The sequence below is a fragment of the Eretmochelys imbricata genome, chromosome 10 (assembly GCF_965152235.1).
Source record: "Eretmochelys imbricata isolate rEreImb1 chromosome 10, rEreImb1.hap1, whole genome shotgun sequence".
NCBI classification, from domain to species: Eukaryota; Metazoa; Chordata; order Testudines; family Cheloniidae; genus Eretmochelys; species Eretmochelys imbricata.
Genome location: NC_135581.1, coordinates 22,452,323 through 22,470,015, shown reverse-complemented (window position 1 = coordinate 22,470,015; position 17,693 = coordinate 22,452,323). Strand labels below are relative to the sequence as shown.

At 38.7% G+C, this 17,693-nt stretch overlaps 1 protein-coding gene across 6 annotated transcripts in view; it reads left to right on the top strand.

Annotated features, from left to right (window-relative positions):
- PARN (poly(A)-specific ribonuclease) overlaps nt 1–17,693 on the top strand; it is a 162,161-nt gene that overhangs the window by 41,440 nt on the left and 103,028 nt on the right. For all 6 annotated transcript variants that reach the window (XR_013347317.1, XM_077828294.1, XM_077828296.1 and 3 more), the window contains 2 exons: nt 2,339–2,394; nt 8,255–8,341. Coding sequence is in view for 5 of the 6 variants with exons in the window: in XM_077828294.1 (XP_077684420.1) it covers nt 2,339–2,394; nt 8,255–8,341 (143 nt within the window). In the remaining variant the exon portion in view is untranslated. The remainder of the gene's footprint in view (nt 1–2,338; nt 2,395–8,254; nt 8,342–17,693) is intronic.

Below are 17,693 nucleotides of genomic sequence, written 5' to 3'. Positions count from 1 at the left end.
AAATAGGTCAAACACAATATAGTAGTGTGCACTTACTGTCAGTTAAAAAATAGAGCACTTAAACAAGGTTACCCTGCTTTTAGTTCCTAGAAAACTTAAACAGTGTACAGATTTTCTATGTAAAAATGTCATTCTCATAAAACACACAGTTATTCAAATATTATATTTGCCATAGTATATAAAAATCTTCATTCAAAATATAGTCTTCAGTTTGAAAACTAAAATTGGTGAACAGAATGGTTCTGGGTGAAGACTTAGAATGAAATACAAATCTCTTAGCCATCAGTTTGAATCCAGGCGTGGGCCCCGAAGTTGCAGTGGTTTCTGAAAAAAACACAACCAAATAATGTAGACCTTTGAGTGAGCTCATGAAAAGGGAGTACATATCTACCAAACTTTTTATCAGAACCCTCCCTACATCTGTTCACTACTTACCTCATGTCCAGTATTGTGGGAAATACTGTGGAGCAGAGTGGAAAACTTCTTACCAATAAGAAAAGGAGTACGTGAGCTGTAGCTCACGAAAGCTCATGCTCAAATAAATTGGTTAGTCTCTAAGGTGCCACAAGTACTCCTTTTCTTTTTGCGAATACAGACTAACACCGCTGTTACTCTGAAACCTGTTCTTACCAATAATTTCCTTTCTGCTAGCAGCATCTCCCACAACTCTACCTACCTTGGATGATGCAAGGGTCAGATATTAAGTGGAATTGTCATAGGACTGTGTTTCCTTGGTCTAATGTACATAGTTACTTCATTTTCTCTGAGATATTTTGTTAATAATGTTATGCAAGTTCTATAGCAGTGGTGTGCAAATGTTTCCAGTTGCGCTCTCCCATTAATGGAATTTTTCTCCCCTCCATTACTGCATAGCCAAGGCTTCCTCAGCAATGGAGCTTGGGCTGAAGGCAGAACTGGGTGTGGAACTAGGGATGCGGGAGGAGCTGGGGCTAGTGACCTGGGAATAATATAGCACCAATTTGGTATCAGTCTGAGAATTCTTCTTGTTTTAACACTTTGTGAAATTCCCGTGGTGGGTTTTTTTATGAACCTTGTTGAAAAACATCCAGCCATACCAATGGAAATCTCATTAATGACAGAAACAAAATAGCTTGTAGATGTTCAGTTCAGAGCTCCTGGACAGTAAATGTGACAGAATGCATTCCATTTATAATCTCAAGTGTCACTTGGCTTCTCTCTCCACAAAATGGTTAGGTGTGTGCAGCATATACCCGTCTCTTATTTAGTAAACTGTTACGCAAATAGGGACTTGTGCTTCTAATGTGGAGTGGCATGGATTTTATCAAATTAAAAACCATTAGGTCATCCTGTTCTTTTCTGGCTTACTGCATGCTGAAGCTAACAATTTTAACCAGATAGATCATAAAGAGAGGCACTATTTAGATATGAATCAAAATTATGAAAAACTTACTTTCCATTACAGAAGCCTGATCTATACCTACAATTTAGGATAACCTATGTACATTGCTCATTGTAAATTTTTCTCACCATCTGAGAAACATAGTTAAGCGTACCTAAGCCCTGGTATAGACGCTGCTAGGTCGACTGAAGAATTCTTCTGTCGACCTAGCTACTGCCTCTCAAAGAGGATGGATTAACTACTTCAGTGGAAAAACCCCTTTCATCACTGTAGTAAGTGTTTACACTATAGAGCTCCAGCACCATAGCTGTGCCTCTGTAGTGTAGACATTCCTGTAGTTTTCATAGTTTTGAGGGGGACAGCTTTTATTTGGCCAGATCTCTCATTGTTCTCCATTAAAATAGCATAGGCTATCAGTTTTTAAGCTCTCCAGTTCCATTCAATGTAGATAGGGACATAAGGGGCTGGGGAAGTTGTAGGTAGAGGAGGAAAAGACAGAACTACAATACATTAACAGCTGACTCCTATGGCCCCCTCTCCAACATATTTAGGCTAGTGCTTCTTGATTCCTTCCACACTGTAATCAATTCTTAATTACTTAACTGCTTTAAACACTACCAATAAGTTACTGGATTATTTTGAAATGTGTTTGTACTTTTCACATTTTCTTTCCTATTTTAATAACACTAGGCATATTTGTTTTAGAGCAAGTCAGTAAGATAACTAGCATTCACTTTAAAATAATTGCACCGCGTGGAACAAGCTAGCTGGTGGGATACTCCCTACATCTTGTGATTTTTAAATTATTAGTGGGACTAAAGCTTTCCGTTGCTTAGGGTGACTAGTACTGCTCCCGACTAACTTAGAGAAGCAGTGTGTTGTTAAGCTTTATAATAGCCTCTTAAAGAGATCTGTATGGCATAAGTTCGCTAGTGACACTTCTCCTTTTTGCCTTAGGTTATTTCTTATGAGGGTAATGGACATACCATATCTCAATTTGGAAGGACCAGACTGTAAGTAATTGTTTTCATTTTGCCTTGATCTTACTACTGTTCTGGTTAGAAAGGTCCTCTGTAGAAGCAAGTGTAAGACAGTATTATGGGTAGAGCATGGGACTTAAATTGCAGCTGAGCTCTATTCACAACTCTTATCAAGTGGCATTAATGTACTGCTTCTCCATTGTATAAAAAAAAAAAAAGTAACCATCCTTGTTACTTTGGATGGAGGATCTGCACTATACAGTAAATATTATTTGAAATGGGTTTTGTCTAGATCAGTCTGGACTCCTTGTGGGTACCAAGTTTAACGTAGTTGAAAATAATAGCTTTGGGTCATAGTCTATCCTTGATCTACGCACAAATGAAGTGGCCCAAATTAAAGTTTGCAGTCTTAAATGGCCATTTTGTCTCGTATCTTATGGTAAGTAAAGGATGCAAGGTAGTGAATATTCAGTGACTCTGAAAGTAGATTGACAACTTTGCTTCAAAATTCAGAAAAAATTTGTTTCACCTAAGTGTAAGAATTTTCAGGCCAAAGGATATTTTGATGAAATTAGATGAGGATTGAAATTATGCCTTCAAATAGAATCAGTGTTACCTTGGCTGTGGATTCAAAACCATAGAATGATAATGAATAATTTATTTTTATTAAGGCTATTGAGCCAGAGGTTCATTTTCATACAAGGTTATAACTTCAAGAGGGAAAGCATTGTATGGACCCTATCATCCTTACAAACTTTAGAGATCTGAACCTTTCATGACTTGATTTATTTGTCTAAAAATATGGGAAGGTTTTGGTCCTTGATTAGAGAGAGGCTGAAAAATTCTTCATACCTGTGCTTAAGGTTTTCTTTAAAAACCATTGGAGCCCTACAGACACTTGAAAAACACAAGTCTGTTTGTAGTCTTAATATGCACTACAGCAATAGTAAATATATAATCCACAATAAAAGAGTGGTAAAAGACTAATTTAATGTCAAGACTAGAATTTTTAACAAGTATTTTAACATAGGAAAGGTTGCTATATAAATACCCTCATCGGTTTTAGTTTTTTTAGGAGAAAAAATATTCCTAGTGACTTTGAAACATATCACTCAAGAAAAACATTTGCTTTTGCCCTCAAAATACAACTTCCTGATAATAGCCGTTTCTTGTCCCTTTTTAAGATTTTTTTTTTCTTTTTTCTGTGCTCTGAATAATTCTGACTAAAAATAGCCTTTTGTAACTATAGCCTTTTGATGGCAGCTTCATTAAATTCACTGACTGGAGGGAAGTAACTACTTCAGAGAGAAATTTAGTTTGAGAAGGTTGTAAGGGAGATCAGTAGCAATTTATGAATATAGTATGTGACGTAGTTATTGGGATAGTTACAGTATGGCTTTATTGGTATGATTATTATATGCATATGTTGGTTTAGTTTAATAGTAGGCATTTGGGAAATAAGTAACCTCAATGTAAACATTTTTAGGATCATTAAGACAATGCTTGAGCTACTAAGCTGTGAAGTTGCTGCTGCCAGGTGCCAGCAAAATTACAAAACTAAGTCTGACAGCCAAAAAGATCAGAATGACCCTAAGGGTGTGTTTACGCAGCAGCTGGGTGTTCTGATTCCCAAAGTGAGTAGATATACACATTCTAGCTCTGCTCAAGCTTGCACATTAAAAAGAGGAGCGTGGCTATGGTGCCACAAGTAATGGCTCGGGCTAGCCACCCAAATATTTACCTAGGACATCAGGTAGGATTGTACTTGGGTGACTCGCTTGACTGCCACGGCCACAATGTTATTTTTAGTACTGTAGCTCGAGTAGAGCTAATACGTGTATGTCCACTTGTGCTGGGAATCAGCCAGCTGCTGTGTAAATATACCCTAAATGATTAAAAATTCCTTCTAGAGAGGGGGAGGCAGTTGTTAGGGAGCTGTTCAGGGGAAACAAAGTGACTGCTGGAGGATCTGAAGTAGTTGGGCTTTAAACTTCCATGGCACGGTAACTGTAGGGTGGGTAGACATGCTTTATTCCTACTAAAAAGATTTAACAATACTTTGGTTTGCGAAAGCTGTCTGGTCTCCTGCATTATCCACTGGTCTCAGGCTCCCGCAGGGAACACTTGTGGGTGCCTAAACCACTTGGGCCTGCTGGGTAAGCACAGTTGATCTATGGGATGATGTGGCCCAGGACCTATCGTAGGAGTGGAAGAATCCTGTGATTCCACTGAACAGAGATAAAGGTACAAGGCCTCATATCTGAAGGGGATTCACGTAGAGTCCAGAGATGTAGCTAGTTCTGCAACTGTGCCAGATGTTACCTTTATGCCAAATTATAGAGCAAACACCTAGAATAGTATATTTCAGCTAGCCTAATGCTGTAAAAGTTATAGTGTAGAGGAATTCAGTAACCTCTCCTCAATTTCAAGAAGTGATGAATATGAAGAGGCTTTCACAGCAGTTATACTTGATTACCTTTGTATTAAGAACACTATATAAAACAACGGTTGTTGGTGAAATGACAGAAACATTCCTATCCTGGCTAGGCATTGGTGTTCATCAGAAGGTGGTTACAATATAGGGGGTAAAATTTAAGAATAAAAAGAAAATGTGGTAAGGTTCCTTTATTAAGGACCATAAACAGTTTATTCTATCTAATTTGGAAACAGATGCTATTCAAACCTTTATCTTGAACTGGGAAATTTAGAGTTCTAATGCGAGACTAATTGAGTTGCAAAGATTAAATAAAACCCTTTGAAATATTCACCATCAACTGTATTTCACAACAAGAAATAGATCTTCCTTAAATTAGTTTATGAAATTTGAATTTTTGTGCATTAGCTCTAGTTTGTACTGTACTTTAGGTGTCGCTATTTTCAGCAGTAAAATTTCTTAGTGTACAATTCTGGCTTTTCCTTATAGTAGAGTTACACTTGTCAGGGCAATATTTTTTTCATTATATCTGGCTTCACCTGCAGCTTTAGCGTAAGTGTATTTAATTCAAATTCCCTTTTTGTCTGGTGATCTTTGATCTATTGATTGGTTTCCAAACTACTAACGCATAATGGAGGGCTTAAATTAAATGTTTTTTTAACAAACTTTATCTGAGCGCATTTTCTTTATTATGAAATACATTTCTATAAATAGTGAAATCTTATTCTGAGAGGCTGAATTACTCCATTTATGTCCTACCTGAAGCTATCATCCTCTCAGTGGTTTCCGTAGAAATGATGGATTTTTCTATTCAGAACTGATTGAATTGAGGGAGAGCAGCAGGGTAGGTGTCTTTAAAACAAAGTTCCTGTTTTCATACAAATCTTAGGCTAAGATGAGCATGCCACAAATTGAAATTGCTGACACTACTTGTGACACAAAGCACTACACACACTGTTCATTTTTGGTGTTCAAAGTAACAGCCTAATTATCCACTTTAACTGGCGTAAATCAGTTATAACTCTGCTGAGATCAGTGGGTGAAATCTCTCCTCTCTCCCCCCCCCCCAGAAATCAGTGAATTTTTCCATGGACTCTAACGAGTCTGTGATTTCACCCAATATAATTAAACAAGTGTAAATGAGAAAAGACTCAAGCCCTTGATCTATCCTGGTATGTATGCTACTAGATTTAAATTCAGATTAAAATGATCGGTTTAAAGGTGCTAACTGTGGATTTTGATAGCAATCTTAATTACAAAATCATAGACAAAGAAATAACCAACGTACAGGCAATATAACATACGGAGGGGTTTCTATTGTCACTATCTAGTATTGCCTGTAAATCCCACTCATCTTAAATCAGTATATAATTGTTTTATCATGGAGGAGAGAAGTTGTTTGATGTTAACTAGTTAAATGCACGTATTTTTCTGATATACCTCAACATTCACATTTCACAACCTGTACTTATCACTAACGCCCGTATATTGATACTTTGTGCATAGGTCTGCTCCTTTCACTCCAGATTAAGACTTGCTTGTATATGGATCTGTAGCTTCCATTAGCACTGAACTACTACGGGAATGTTACATTGTCAAGATCGGTGTACTCTCCAGCATTAGACAGAGCTGTCACTTCATGTGGTGGAGGGCTGAGATGCACTAAAATTTTTTAATACCTTATAGTTATACTAGCTAGAAATAGTAGGTGGAGGGAGCAGTTAGGGCCCAACAGAGGACACTGTGAAACCAGTGAACTAAGCGTTACTTGTCCTCGTAGAAAGTGTTTTGCATAAAAATTGTGAGGCCATCTTTTTAAATATGAAAACTACTATTCAGAGCTATACAAACTAAAAAATGTTACCTAAAATAGAAGGCATTTCAATTTCTAAACTCTAATCTGAAGTCAAGTAAAGTTGTCAGGCTTACATTGTACAGGATTCAATGTACAGGGGAGCCAAAATGATCAAAACTAGCAAGCAATCTATTTAATATAAAATAGTGCTGAAATTCAAAATTTCTTTTTAAGATTAAAAATACACTTGTATAACCAGCAGTTCTGAAAGTTGACAAAGCAAAAGCTTAAAATATGAAACTGCCTGTACACTGCAAAATAGGTTTCTGTACTGTACAGACCAAAACAAAGTTGAATTTTTAAATTAAGGTACTCATTCTTCTTTTAAAAAAAAAAATCTCAGGTTTGTAAGGAATTCTTAATAGGACTTTTTAGTAAGACACTCATGGAGAGTATACTAGAAATGCTAAGGTGTTTCCTTAGTACAATTTTGCAGTGGTGGGAATTGCACTCAACTTCACATTCCTGGTTTAAAGATGTGTGTTCTCCTGAACAACTTGGAGCAATGAATTAGAATTAACCAATCCAAAATATTACTTTAGATTAAATCCTAGGATTATATGGATCTGGAAGGAAGCAGCTGTCATCAGGGAGAACGTTGGCACCAGTGGATTATATTTGCCCCTTGAGGTTGTCCCAGTAGTCGGCATTCCAGATAAATTCCCTGATCTCTTTTGAGGGCACGAGTAGACAAATTGACGTTGGGTAGCGAAGGATGAACAAAATAAAACAGAATGAGGCAATGTCCAGTAATTCTTACGTCAAGGACATAAGCCACAGAGGATAAATTCTGGATGTTTTGATGAATAAAAGTGACAAATAGTATAAATTAGCTGCACCTTAAAATATTGGTATCCCATTCTTTTCTCTTTTAATGGGATGAGGAAATTACAGAATGTGAGTATTCCAAGAATGAAACAAAGTTGCTTTCATTACAATCATGCACAAATTCAATAAGTTTATGGGGGGAGTGCTGTGCTGTGGGTTCAGCCAAATTCTGCATTTTCCCTTTCTGTCTTTTACTGAAAACCAAATAATTTTCACTACATGCCTAGGGTTCCTGGCATACAGTTAACTTTTCCATCCTACTTGTGTACCTCTCCGTTTATCAGTAGTATAAAGAAACAGGTCATTTGTTTCCCAATTTCAACTTAAATCACATGAAGATGATGTGATTGTTTTATATTCTAATATGTATTTGGTACTGTGTGAAAACCTAATTAAGAACTGTTTTACGGTAAGTTTAGTTTCCTTGAACTTGGTGCAAAAGAGATGTAAGAGACTGGATTTTCATAATTACATATGAGCAATGCTGGGCAAAAAAGGCACGTACGTAATTTGTGAGCAGTTACTGTTTCATGCACAGTTGCTTCAAATGCATATACAAATGGGCCAGATTGATTTAAGTAGTAATTTTCATGCATAATGACAGTAATTGTACTCACTTCTGTCAGTTAACTGCATGCAGTTCTGAAAATCGTGAACCAGTTTTCTATAATGAGTAGTTGTGTTAGAGTATGCATTTTAGTTTTTTCTGATTCACTGAACAATTCAAACCTATATGAATACCTGACAGCATTATTAAATGCATTCTTATCTTGCAGTGCAGCCAAAACGAGACCATGTTCTTCATGTTACATTTCCCAAAGAGTGGAAGACTAGTGATCTTTACCAGCTTTTCAGTGCCTTTGGTAAGTAACACAGCTGGGTCCCTGTCTGGCCTTGGAAACTGTCCTGCTTTGGATAATGGTGGTCTTGAACAGATGTGTCTGTACCCTTTAACCATGGTTGTAGACTGTTCAGCTGCTAGAGTAGACAACGCTAAATCATGATTAGCCTATAGCATATTTGTTGTATGGGTGTTGGACATCTAGCTATGTCACCCTCATGGTCCTTAGGTTTTGTAAGATGTACTCTGCAGCACTGGTGGAGATGGGGAGAAACAGATGTGAAAGTTGACCCAGGGTTTGGGGAATTAGTGAAGGGAAAAGGAGTAAGGGGAGGATGGAGGAGAGGATAATGGTGATCATAGTGTCAGTGAAGGGGAGGAGGATATGGACGTACTGTGCACTTAAGGAGGGAAGGAGGTGGCTAAGAGGAGCAAAGAAGTCTTTGCTATCAGTGTATTGAAGGTTATGGAAGGAATGAGACTGAGATGGGGAAAGTGTACAGTACTAAATAAGGAAAAAGTAGTAATCTGAATACAGTAAATGAGTGATATTTGAGGAGGAGCATTGCCTGGTGAAGACAAGATTAAGAATGGCAAAGGCAATGATTAACTAAATTGATCTAGCCAAGGATTGAATAAGGCAATGAGAGTAGAGTTGTTGAAATCCTCAACATTAAAGCTGAAGTCAGCAGAAGTGCAGGATTGGGATGAAAGGAAATTGCAAATCAGAAGTCAAAATTTCTGCTGGAGGCAGGGAGAGCTATTCTGATGTGAGAATGGTAAGAGTAAAAATAGAGTTGTTTTGAGCAAAGAGGGAAAGATGTAGTGAGATGGGAAAGGAGTGAAGGTAAAAGTCATGGTAAGGGGTGGCCAAGTCTGGTGAGGTAGAAATTCAGTCAAGCTAGTAGACATTAATCAGAGGGCTATTAGCAACTGCTCAGCAGGGTTCTGTGCAGTGGAGCTCGTACTTCAGTCCTGGTGTTTTTGTCTGTGGGTTCCTGGCTGCATATGTTTTGAAAAGACAAAGAGCTGCATATCCTACATCAGATAGTCTGGATGTTTTGGGATACGGGGAACACTAGGGAGAATGGGAACAACCTTCATACCAACTGTTTATTCACTATGTAAGGTCTATATAGCACAACCTTCATTATCTAAAGCTTCATTTTGAGCTTCATGTTAGTTAGATTATAAAGCAGAAGGAACATTTGTGATAATCAAATCTGACTACCTGTGTAACACAGGCCATAAGACTCCCCTAAATTAACTCCTGTTTGAATTAGAACAGGGATGGGCAAACTTTTTGGCCTGAGGGCCACATCGGGTTTCCAAAATTGTATGGAGGGCCAGTTAGGGGAGGCTCTGCCTCCGCAAACAGCCAGGCATGGCCCAACCCCCACCCCCATCCAACCCCCGCCCCCCGCTTCTTGCCCCCTGACAGTCGCCCCTGGCTGCCCCCTGCCACCCCATCCAAGCTCTCCTCTCATTCCTGATTTCCCTCCCCCCTCCCCCTCAACCCACTGCCCCCATTCAGCACCCTGTTCCCTGCCCCCTTACCCTGCTGCCTGGAGCACCAGTGGCTGGCAGAGCTACAGCCATGCCACCCAGAGCAGCAGGACAGGCAGCTGTGCCGTCCAGCTGGAGCCAGCCACCCCACCGTGCAGCACAGAGCGCTGGGTTAGGCCGCAGCTCTGCACTTGTGCTGCCCAGCAAGATCTTGCAGCCCTGCTGCCCAGAGCATTGCGCCGACGGCGCAGTGAGCTGAGGCTGTGGGAGAGGGGGAAGAGCAGGGGAAGGGCCGGGGGCTCAGGGTCTGGGCAGGAGGGTCCCGTGGGCCAGATGTGGCCCATAGGCTGTAGTTTGCCCACCTCTGCATTAGAACATAGGTTTTAGAAAAACATCCTATCTTGATCTAAGTTTCCAGAGATGGAGAATCCTGCACAACCCTTGTAAAATTCCAGTAGCTAATTGCCCCCAACTGATTTAAAAGAAAAAAAAAAAAAGAAAGTACCTTATTTCCAATATAAACTTGCCCATTGTCAACCTGCAGCCACTGGATCTTGTTATGCCTTGTCTGCTAGATGGAAGATCCTTTCGTTGTCAAATTTCTGTTCCTTATGTAGGTATTTAGAGACTGTGATCAAGTTACTCTTTAACCTTCTCTTTGATAAGCTAAACAGATTGAGCCCCTTGAGTTTTCTTGATAAAACATGTTTTTCCAATCTGTTAATCATTATTGTGGCTCTTCTCTGAACCCTTACCCATTTCTCAACATCTTTCTTGAATTGTAGACACCATATTTGGACACAGTATTCCAGCAGTGCTAGCACCAGTGCCAAATGCAGCAATAATAATTGATTCCTACTCAGTATTCCCTTGTTTGTGCATCAGTGGATCACATTAGCCCTTTTGGCCACAGCGTTGCAGTGGGAACTCATTTTTAGCTGACTATCTGCCATGACTCTCGAGTCCATTTCAAAGTCGCTGGTTCCCAAGATAGTCCCTCATCCTTTAAGGATGGCTTACATTCTTTATTCCTAGATATATGACCTTACATTTGGCTGTATTGAAATGCACATTGTTTGCTTATGCCCAGTTGACCAAGTGATCCAGATTGCTCAGTGTGAGTGACCTGTCCTCTGTTATTTATCACTCCCCCGTCTTTGTCATCTGACAATTTTAGGAGGCATGGCTTTTAATTCTAGATCACTGGGGAAAAAATATAAAATAACATAAGGCCAAGAACCAGGCCTTTCAGGACACTGTTGGAAACCCACCCAATTAATGAAGATTCCCCGTTTAAAAATTTGAGACCTGATAGCCAGTTTTTAATCAGTTTAGTTTGTGCTGATGTTTATTTTGAGTCATTCTAGTTTTTAACCAAAATATCATGCAGTATCAAGTTAAATGCCTTACAGAAGTCTATGTTGGATCAATACTATTACCCTTATCAATCAAACTTCTAATCTAATCAAAAACATATCAAGTTACACAATCTATTTTCCATAAACCTGTGATGATTGGTATTAATTATATTAGCCTCCTTTTTTAAATTCTATTATTAACTATTAGTTCTTTATTATCCTTTCTGTTAGTTTGGCAAAGGTCTGTGTCATGCTGATAGACCTATTATTGCCTGGGTCATCCCATTAACCTTTTTAAAAATATTGTCACGACATTTACTTTCAGTCCTGTGAAACTTCCACAGTGTTTGAAGACTTACTGAAAACTAGCATTAATGCTCCAGAGAGCTCCTTGGCCAGCTTCTAAAACTCTTGGATGCAAGGTATCCAAACCTGCTGACTTAACAGCTACTAAAGTGAGACACTTTCATTTAATAACCACCTAAGTTACTATTGGAATGGAAAATACAGCCTCATCACATATGAAAACATCTGGCTTTTTTCCAAATACAACACAGAAATAGTTTTTTAATACTTCAGTCTTCTCTCCCATTTCCATCTAGTAATGGATGAATGCCATTGTTAGGATTCATTTTGTTCCTAACATACTTTAATAACTCCTTATTGTCCTTTAACTCTGCTGGATGTAGATTTCTGTGTCCTTTTGCTTTCAATATAAATTTTCTACAATTGCTAGCTTTATATCCATTGCGATCAGCTTCTCCTTTTATAGCTGCTTTCAGTTCCCCTCTAAGCCAGGTGCTTTTTTCTTGATCGTGGCTTTTTGGGCATCTAATAAAATGTTCTTAAATAGTTTCCAGTTATTCACATTTTTCATTTTGAAATGTATTCTCCCATTTGATTTGACTCAGTTGTTTTCAGATTTATGAAATTGGCCTGTTGAAAGCACCAACTATATTTTGCTGAACTTCATCCTTTTCACAAATAACAAATGCAGTCAAGTCATGATCAACTGCACCTAAACTGCTAATTTTTAATTCTTAGTGTCACTGTTTCAAGAATTTCTTTGCAGTTCCCCTCCTACAGTTTCAGGGATCTATGTTACTAAACTGTTCTGGTGGTGGTATGTGTCCTGTGTGCTTAGAGCCTAGCGCACAGTGACAGGTCTCTTTGTACCTGGTGTTTGCAGTAGAGCTGTGTTAGAAGTTTTGTGTTCATGGAGCATAACAAGCATGCTGTTGCTATTGCAATTTCTGGAAGTAATATCCAGTCTATGGTTAATGTGGGTTGTGCTCTAGTCATGTATAAAGTGCTAAAAATAAGGTGAAGCTTAAAAATAAAATTCTTGGTCTTATGAACAAATTTTAAACACTTTTTACTGCTACATTTCTTCAAATATAATTTCTGTTCGTTAAATATTAATTTCTTTGCCTACAAAACATGCTTGATTTCTTTTCAGCAAAATTATTTCCTTTTGCATGAGTGTTCAGATACACTTATTTGCTTATAGCACTCTATTGGAAGTATATAAAATTGTTACATATATCATACAAAGTTAGATCGTGGATGATCCGTCTTGTCTTCCTGAAATACTTGTATAATCCAGTTTTTTTTTTTGCCTTGATATTGCTTTTTTAAGAATGAAATGCTTGAAAAATATCCTTCCTGAAAAATGTTTCTGATGACTCTTGCTCTTTGGCATCAGTCCTTGTAATAGTTTTGAAACATTTTTAACTAGGAAATGTTTGCGTTTTTTGTGATAGAGTCCAAATCAAAATACTTTGGTAAAGGATAAACTGCACACTTCTTGATCTCCTAATCAAGAGTTTTCTTTAAAAGCAGGCTTTATGAATTCTATCTATTGAAGCAGCATAGCCATTAAACTTACTGCAACTATACCATAAGTTGTAAATGAGTAGCTGACCAACTTGAGACTCAGCATTATATAAATTGATTAAAAGGAAATTGAAAGTCAAGGCTGCTAGACTGGGTATTTGCTGTGAAACACCTACAACATATTAGATCAGTGTTAATTTATTATATCATATTGACGCTTCTTAAAGCACTATGCATTAGTTAAAATCAGGGTCCAGGAATGGTGTTTGTTGGCAGACTTAAGCTTATAGCTATGTATTCCCCTTGACCTTTGGTTCTACTAAAGCTTTCCTTTCTCTCATCTCATCCACGGATAGCCGAGTGTTTACATGGTGCTGACTCCTTAAATTGCATTTAAACACAGCTAAAAATATGCTGTTTGCCCCAGATAAGCAATTGTTATAATAGCTACAAGGATGTTGACTCAACAGTGGGGAGGATAGGTGGTCCAGAAGATATGGTTAAGAGGTAGTTCATGCTGTGTAAGTTTGGGTGGTCCTTGGTCTTGCTCATGCAATGGCAATGTTCGTTAGAGGGTAGGAATGTGATCCTATACCAAAAAGATTTCATGCTACCCCAAGGTTTGTAGTGGTGAAATTATACACTGCTTTTTATGTGGAGTTGAGAAGTTCACCTCTGTTTCTCTAAGTTCTGGGTCTTAGGGGGTGTATATATATATATAGAACACAAACCAGGAGGCTGGCTGTGTTCCCTTTATTTCACCTGAGTTGTACCATAAGGCACTGCCAGCATACCACTGGCTGGGCCTTTGCGTTCCTGACTGCCTGAATTGGAATACTGTAAAAGCTGTAAAAATTTCTAGAAGCTGGTACTCCAGGTTGCTGAACAGTATATAGCTTACCAGGACTTTACTTTCTAGTTTCTTAGAGGCTCAAGCATAGGATTTTGTTTGCAAACTTTATTCTCACTAGAAAAAGCATCAGCTTAGAAACCACCAAAACCTGATATAGAATTATTCTCCCTAATTCACATATCTCCCTTTAACATCTAGGACAAGTCTACACTACAAAATTAAGTCGACTTAATACAGTCACTGCAGTAATGAAATTGGTTTAGCATGTCCACACTAGCTCCTTCTGTTGGTGGTGCACATCCTCAGCAGGAGCACTTGCACCGATTTAACTGTTAGCATAGGACATTGTGGAGGGCTGACAGCCGGAGCCCCGCCGCTTACATTGCTTCAACCTAAGTGCTACGCCTTTCGCAGAGGTGGAATGGGCAACTTATGTCGGCAGAAACAACATTGTAGTGTAGATGCTGACAGGGTTAGGTTGAAGTAAGACTTATGTTAGACCAGGCCTTACTGATGGCATGTATTGCAGCCATAGGTCATAGCCAGTAGGGGTCATACTTTCATATCTATGAACAATGCAATAAACTTTCAATTTAAATAGAATAGTATTGTTCATAGGTGTAGTTGGTGCTATAAAACTGTAACGTAAAATCCCACTGACACAGTAGAGCACTTGATACTTAGACTACCTTAATGCAAAGTATTTCAGTTTAGATCCTGTCATCTAAGCATTTCAGCATCCTAGGGTGATGTACTTCTGCTTTACAGATGGTAGGAACTGAGGGACAGTGAGGTTGTGACTTGCCAAAAGCCCCCAAAGAAAGGCAATAGTAGTCATAGAAGTAATAAATCTCATCCCACTACTAACAACTAAACAGTCGATTATTTTTGAAAAAAAACCCCAAGGCTCTGATTTTTTTAAAATAAAATCTATTGTTTTGAAGAGCTCCAATACAAGGTTTCTGATGGAAACACTTGAAACTCTTTAAGGAGCAGCCAGTCTCTGCAAAGCTTAAAATAGTAGAGGAAGCAGATTTAGATTTTCTAGTTTGAAAAAAAGATGAATAGATTTTAAGGCCAGAAGGAACCATTGTAATTATCTAGTCTGACATCCAAAATTCCTAGAGGTTATCTTTTAGAACAACAGCCAGTCTTGATTTAATAATTCAGTGATGGAGAATCCACCATGACCTTGGTAAATTGTTCCAGTGGTGAATTCCTCTCACTGTGAAATTTAAAGCTTGTATACAGTCTGAATTTGTCTAGCTTCTGTTTCCAGAGATTAAATAGTGTTATGCCTCTCTGCTAGACTGAAGAGCCCATTATAAAATTTCTGTTCCCCATGTACGTATTTCAAGTCATCCCTTAACCTTGTCTTTTTGTTAAGCTAACTGGATTGAGCTTCTTGAGTCTATCGCTGTGAGGCATGTTCCTAATCCTTAAGCTCTCCTTAAGCTCCATAAAGGTGCATCTAGCAGCAATTATGGCGTTTCACAATAAGATTGGAGACACTACTATCTTTGCCCACCCCATCACAAAGTGGTTCCTCAAGGGCCTCCAGACCCCATTCCCGGACATTAGACGACCCACTCAACCTTGGGACCTGCACTTGGTACTCACGTGCTTGATGCGCCATCCATTTGAGCTGCTTGCAACATGCTCCCTCCTACATCTGTCCATGAAAACTGCATTTTAGTTGCCATTACATCTGCCAGATGTGTAGGAGAACTTGGAGTGTTTTATGGCTGATCCACAATACACTATATTTTTTTAAGGACAAAGTTATGCTTCGAACGCATCCCAAATTTCTCTGGAAGGTGCATTCCTCCTTCCACCTCAGTGAACCTATCCATCTACCAACCATCTTTCCTAAACGGCATGCGAATGCTTTCGAAGCAGCAGTGCTCCCACTCGACGTGCACAGAGCATTGTCCTTTTATTTGGATAGAACTAAGCCCTTTAGGGCTTCCCTTAAACTTTTCATTTCAATCACAGAACAATCCAGAGACAAATCCATCTCTACCCAGAGAATATCCAGTTGGATAGCAGACTGCATCCGCCTATGCTACCAACTAAAGAAGATGAATTCTCCAGCTTCTGTTAGGGCACACTCCACAAGATCTGTATCAACGTCTGTGGCATTCTTATATAACATTCCCCTCTCAGATATTTGCAAAGCTGCCACCAGGGATTTGGAGCATACCTTTGCTAAAGATTATGCTCTTATTCAGGAACCCCTGCCCAACATTCGAATGGGCCGAGCTGTGCTGTCTACAGCTTTCTTACCAGACCCTATGTCCCTACCTCCTTAGGAGATACTGCTTTTCAGTAACCTGGAGTGGAGCACGCACAGGGACATCTCTCGAAAAAGAGGAAGTTACTCACCTATGCAGTAATTGACGTTCTTTGAGATGAGTGTCCCTGTGCTCCGCTACCCCCCCCTCCTCGCCTCTGCTTCGGAGTTTGGAAGGGTCTCCATTGTAGCGAAGGAACTGAGGAGCCCGGGCCATGCCTGTGCTGTTGAGACACAGTCGGCAAGTGAGGCAGGCACTGCATGTGTGTGGCCTGTGCAAGTACTGCTGTAAAAATCTCTAAGCAAAGGTGCAGGGGCGCACCAACACCTGGAGTGGAGCACCTATAGGGACACTCATCTTGAGGAATGTCAATTACTGCACAGATGAGTAACCTCCTCTTCTTTGTTCCTGGAAGTATACATGTTTCCAGTTAGCCATATTAAAACATGCATTATTTGCTTCTGCCTAGTTTACCAAGTGATCTAGATTGCTCTGTATCAGTGACCAGTCGTCTTCATTATTTACCACTCCTGTTTTTATTATTTTAAAATGTTTCATACTGCATTTTTTTTAACAAATTTTCTTACCCTTTCATAATGAGTGCTGGTCAGAGCCTAAAGAAATCTCAGCACAGGACTGTGAAATCCATAAAACATTATTTTTATCTCTTTAAACTCTTGAAATGGTATTAAATATTCAAGAATCATTTGATGACAGATGTAATCGTACTTAACCAAGGTTTCATGCTGAATTCATAGCCTTTGTTCAGTCCTTGCTAATTATAGGTAACTTAGACTCAAAGTATTGTCAAACTGTTACCAAACTGTTTTTTTTTTTAAATTCACCAGAATGAGTGAGTTGGACTTAATCAGACTAAACATAGCATTTTGCTAGTGCAAGAGAATCATTTAGTGGGGGAGGAAAAATGGATGATAATCTGTTTTCATTGTCTAAGCTTGGTGATCAAAATGTGAAATGCACAAATAACATTGGATTTTCTAAAATTCAGTTTTAATAATTCAGGTGTTACATAGGTGGTAATTTGACTTCTTAAAGTCACTTTAAACCAACATTTGAAACATATGTTGAGAAACCTTATGCGCTCCTGCACATCTATACTTCATATTCCACACTGCTTGGTTGTAACACCACTGTTGCTTGAGCATTTGTGTTCAAGCTTTACTAATTATGATGAAAGTGTGTTAATGTCTGTCATAAAACTAATATTTAATCTAACTTTATACATTTTTATGTTTTAAAAATAAAAAAGGTACTTTAAGGTGAACTGCCCAGCTTTTTTTTTTTAAACCCTTCTAATATAGTAATATGTACTAAATACCTCCCATATACTCTGGAGGAATTCAGCGTGTATTAAAGAAATTCGAGGAAAGGTTATACAGGTCACGTGAAAGTTTTCCATTCTGTTTGTGCTCTGAGCATTTCTGGCCTTTCCATTCCCAGCTGAAGACAGATTTCTTGACCATCCCCTCCAGCTGTTCTTGCTATCTTTGCATTCTGTCCTCCAGC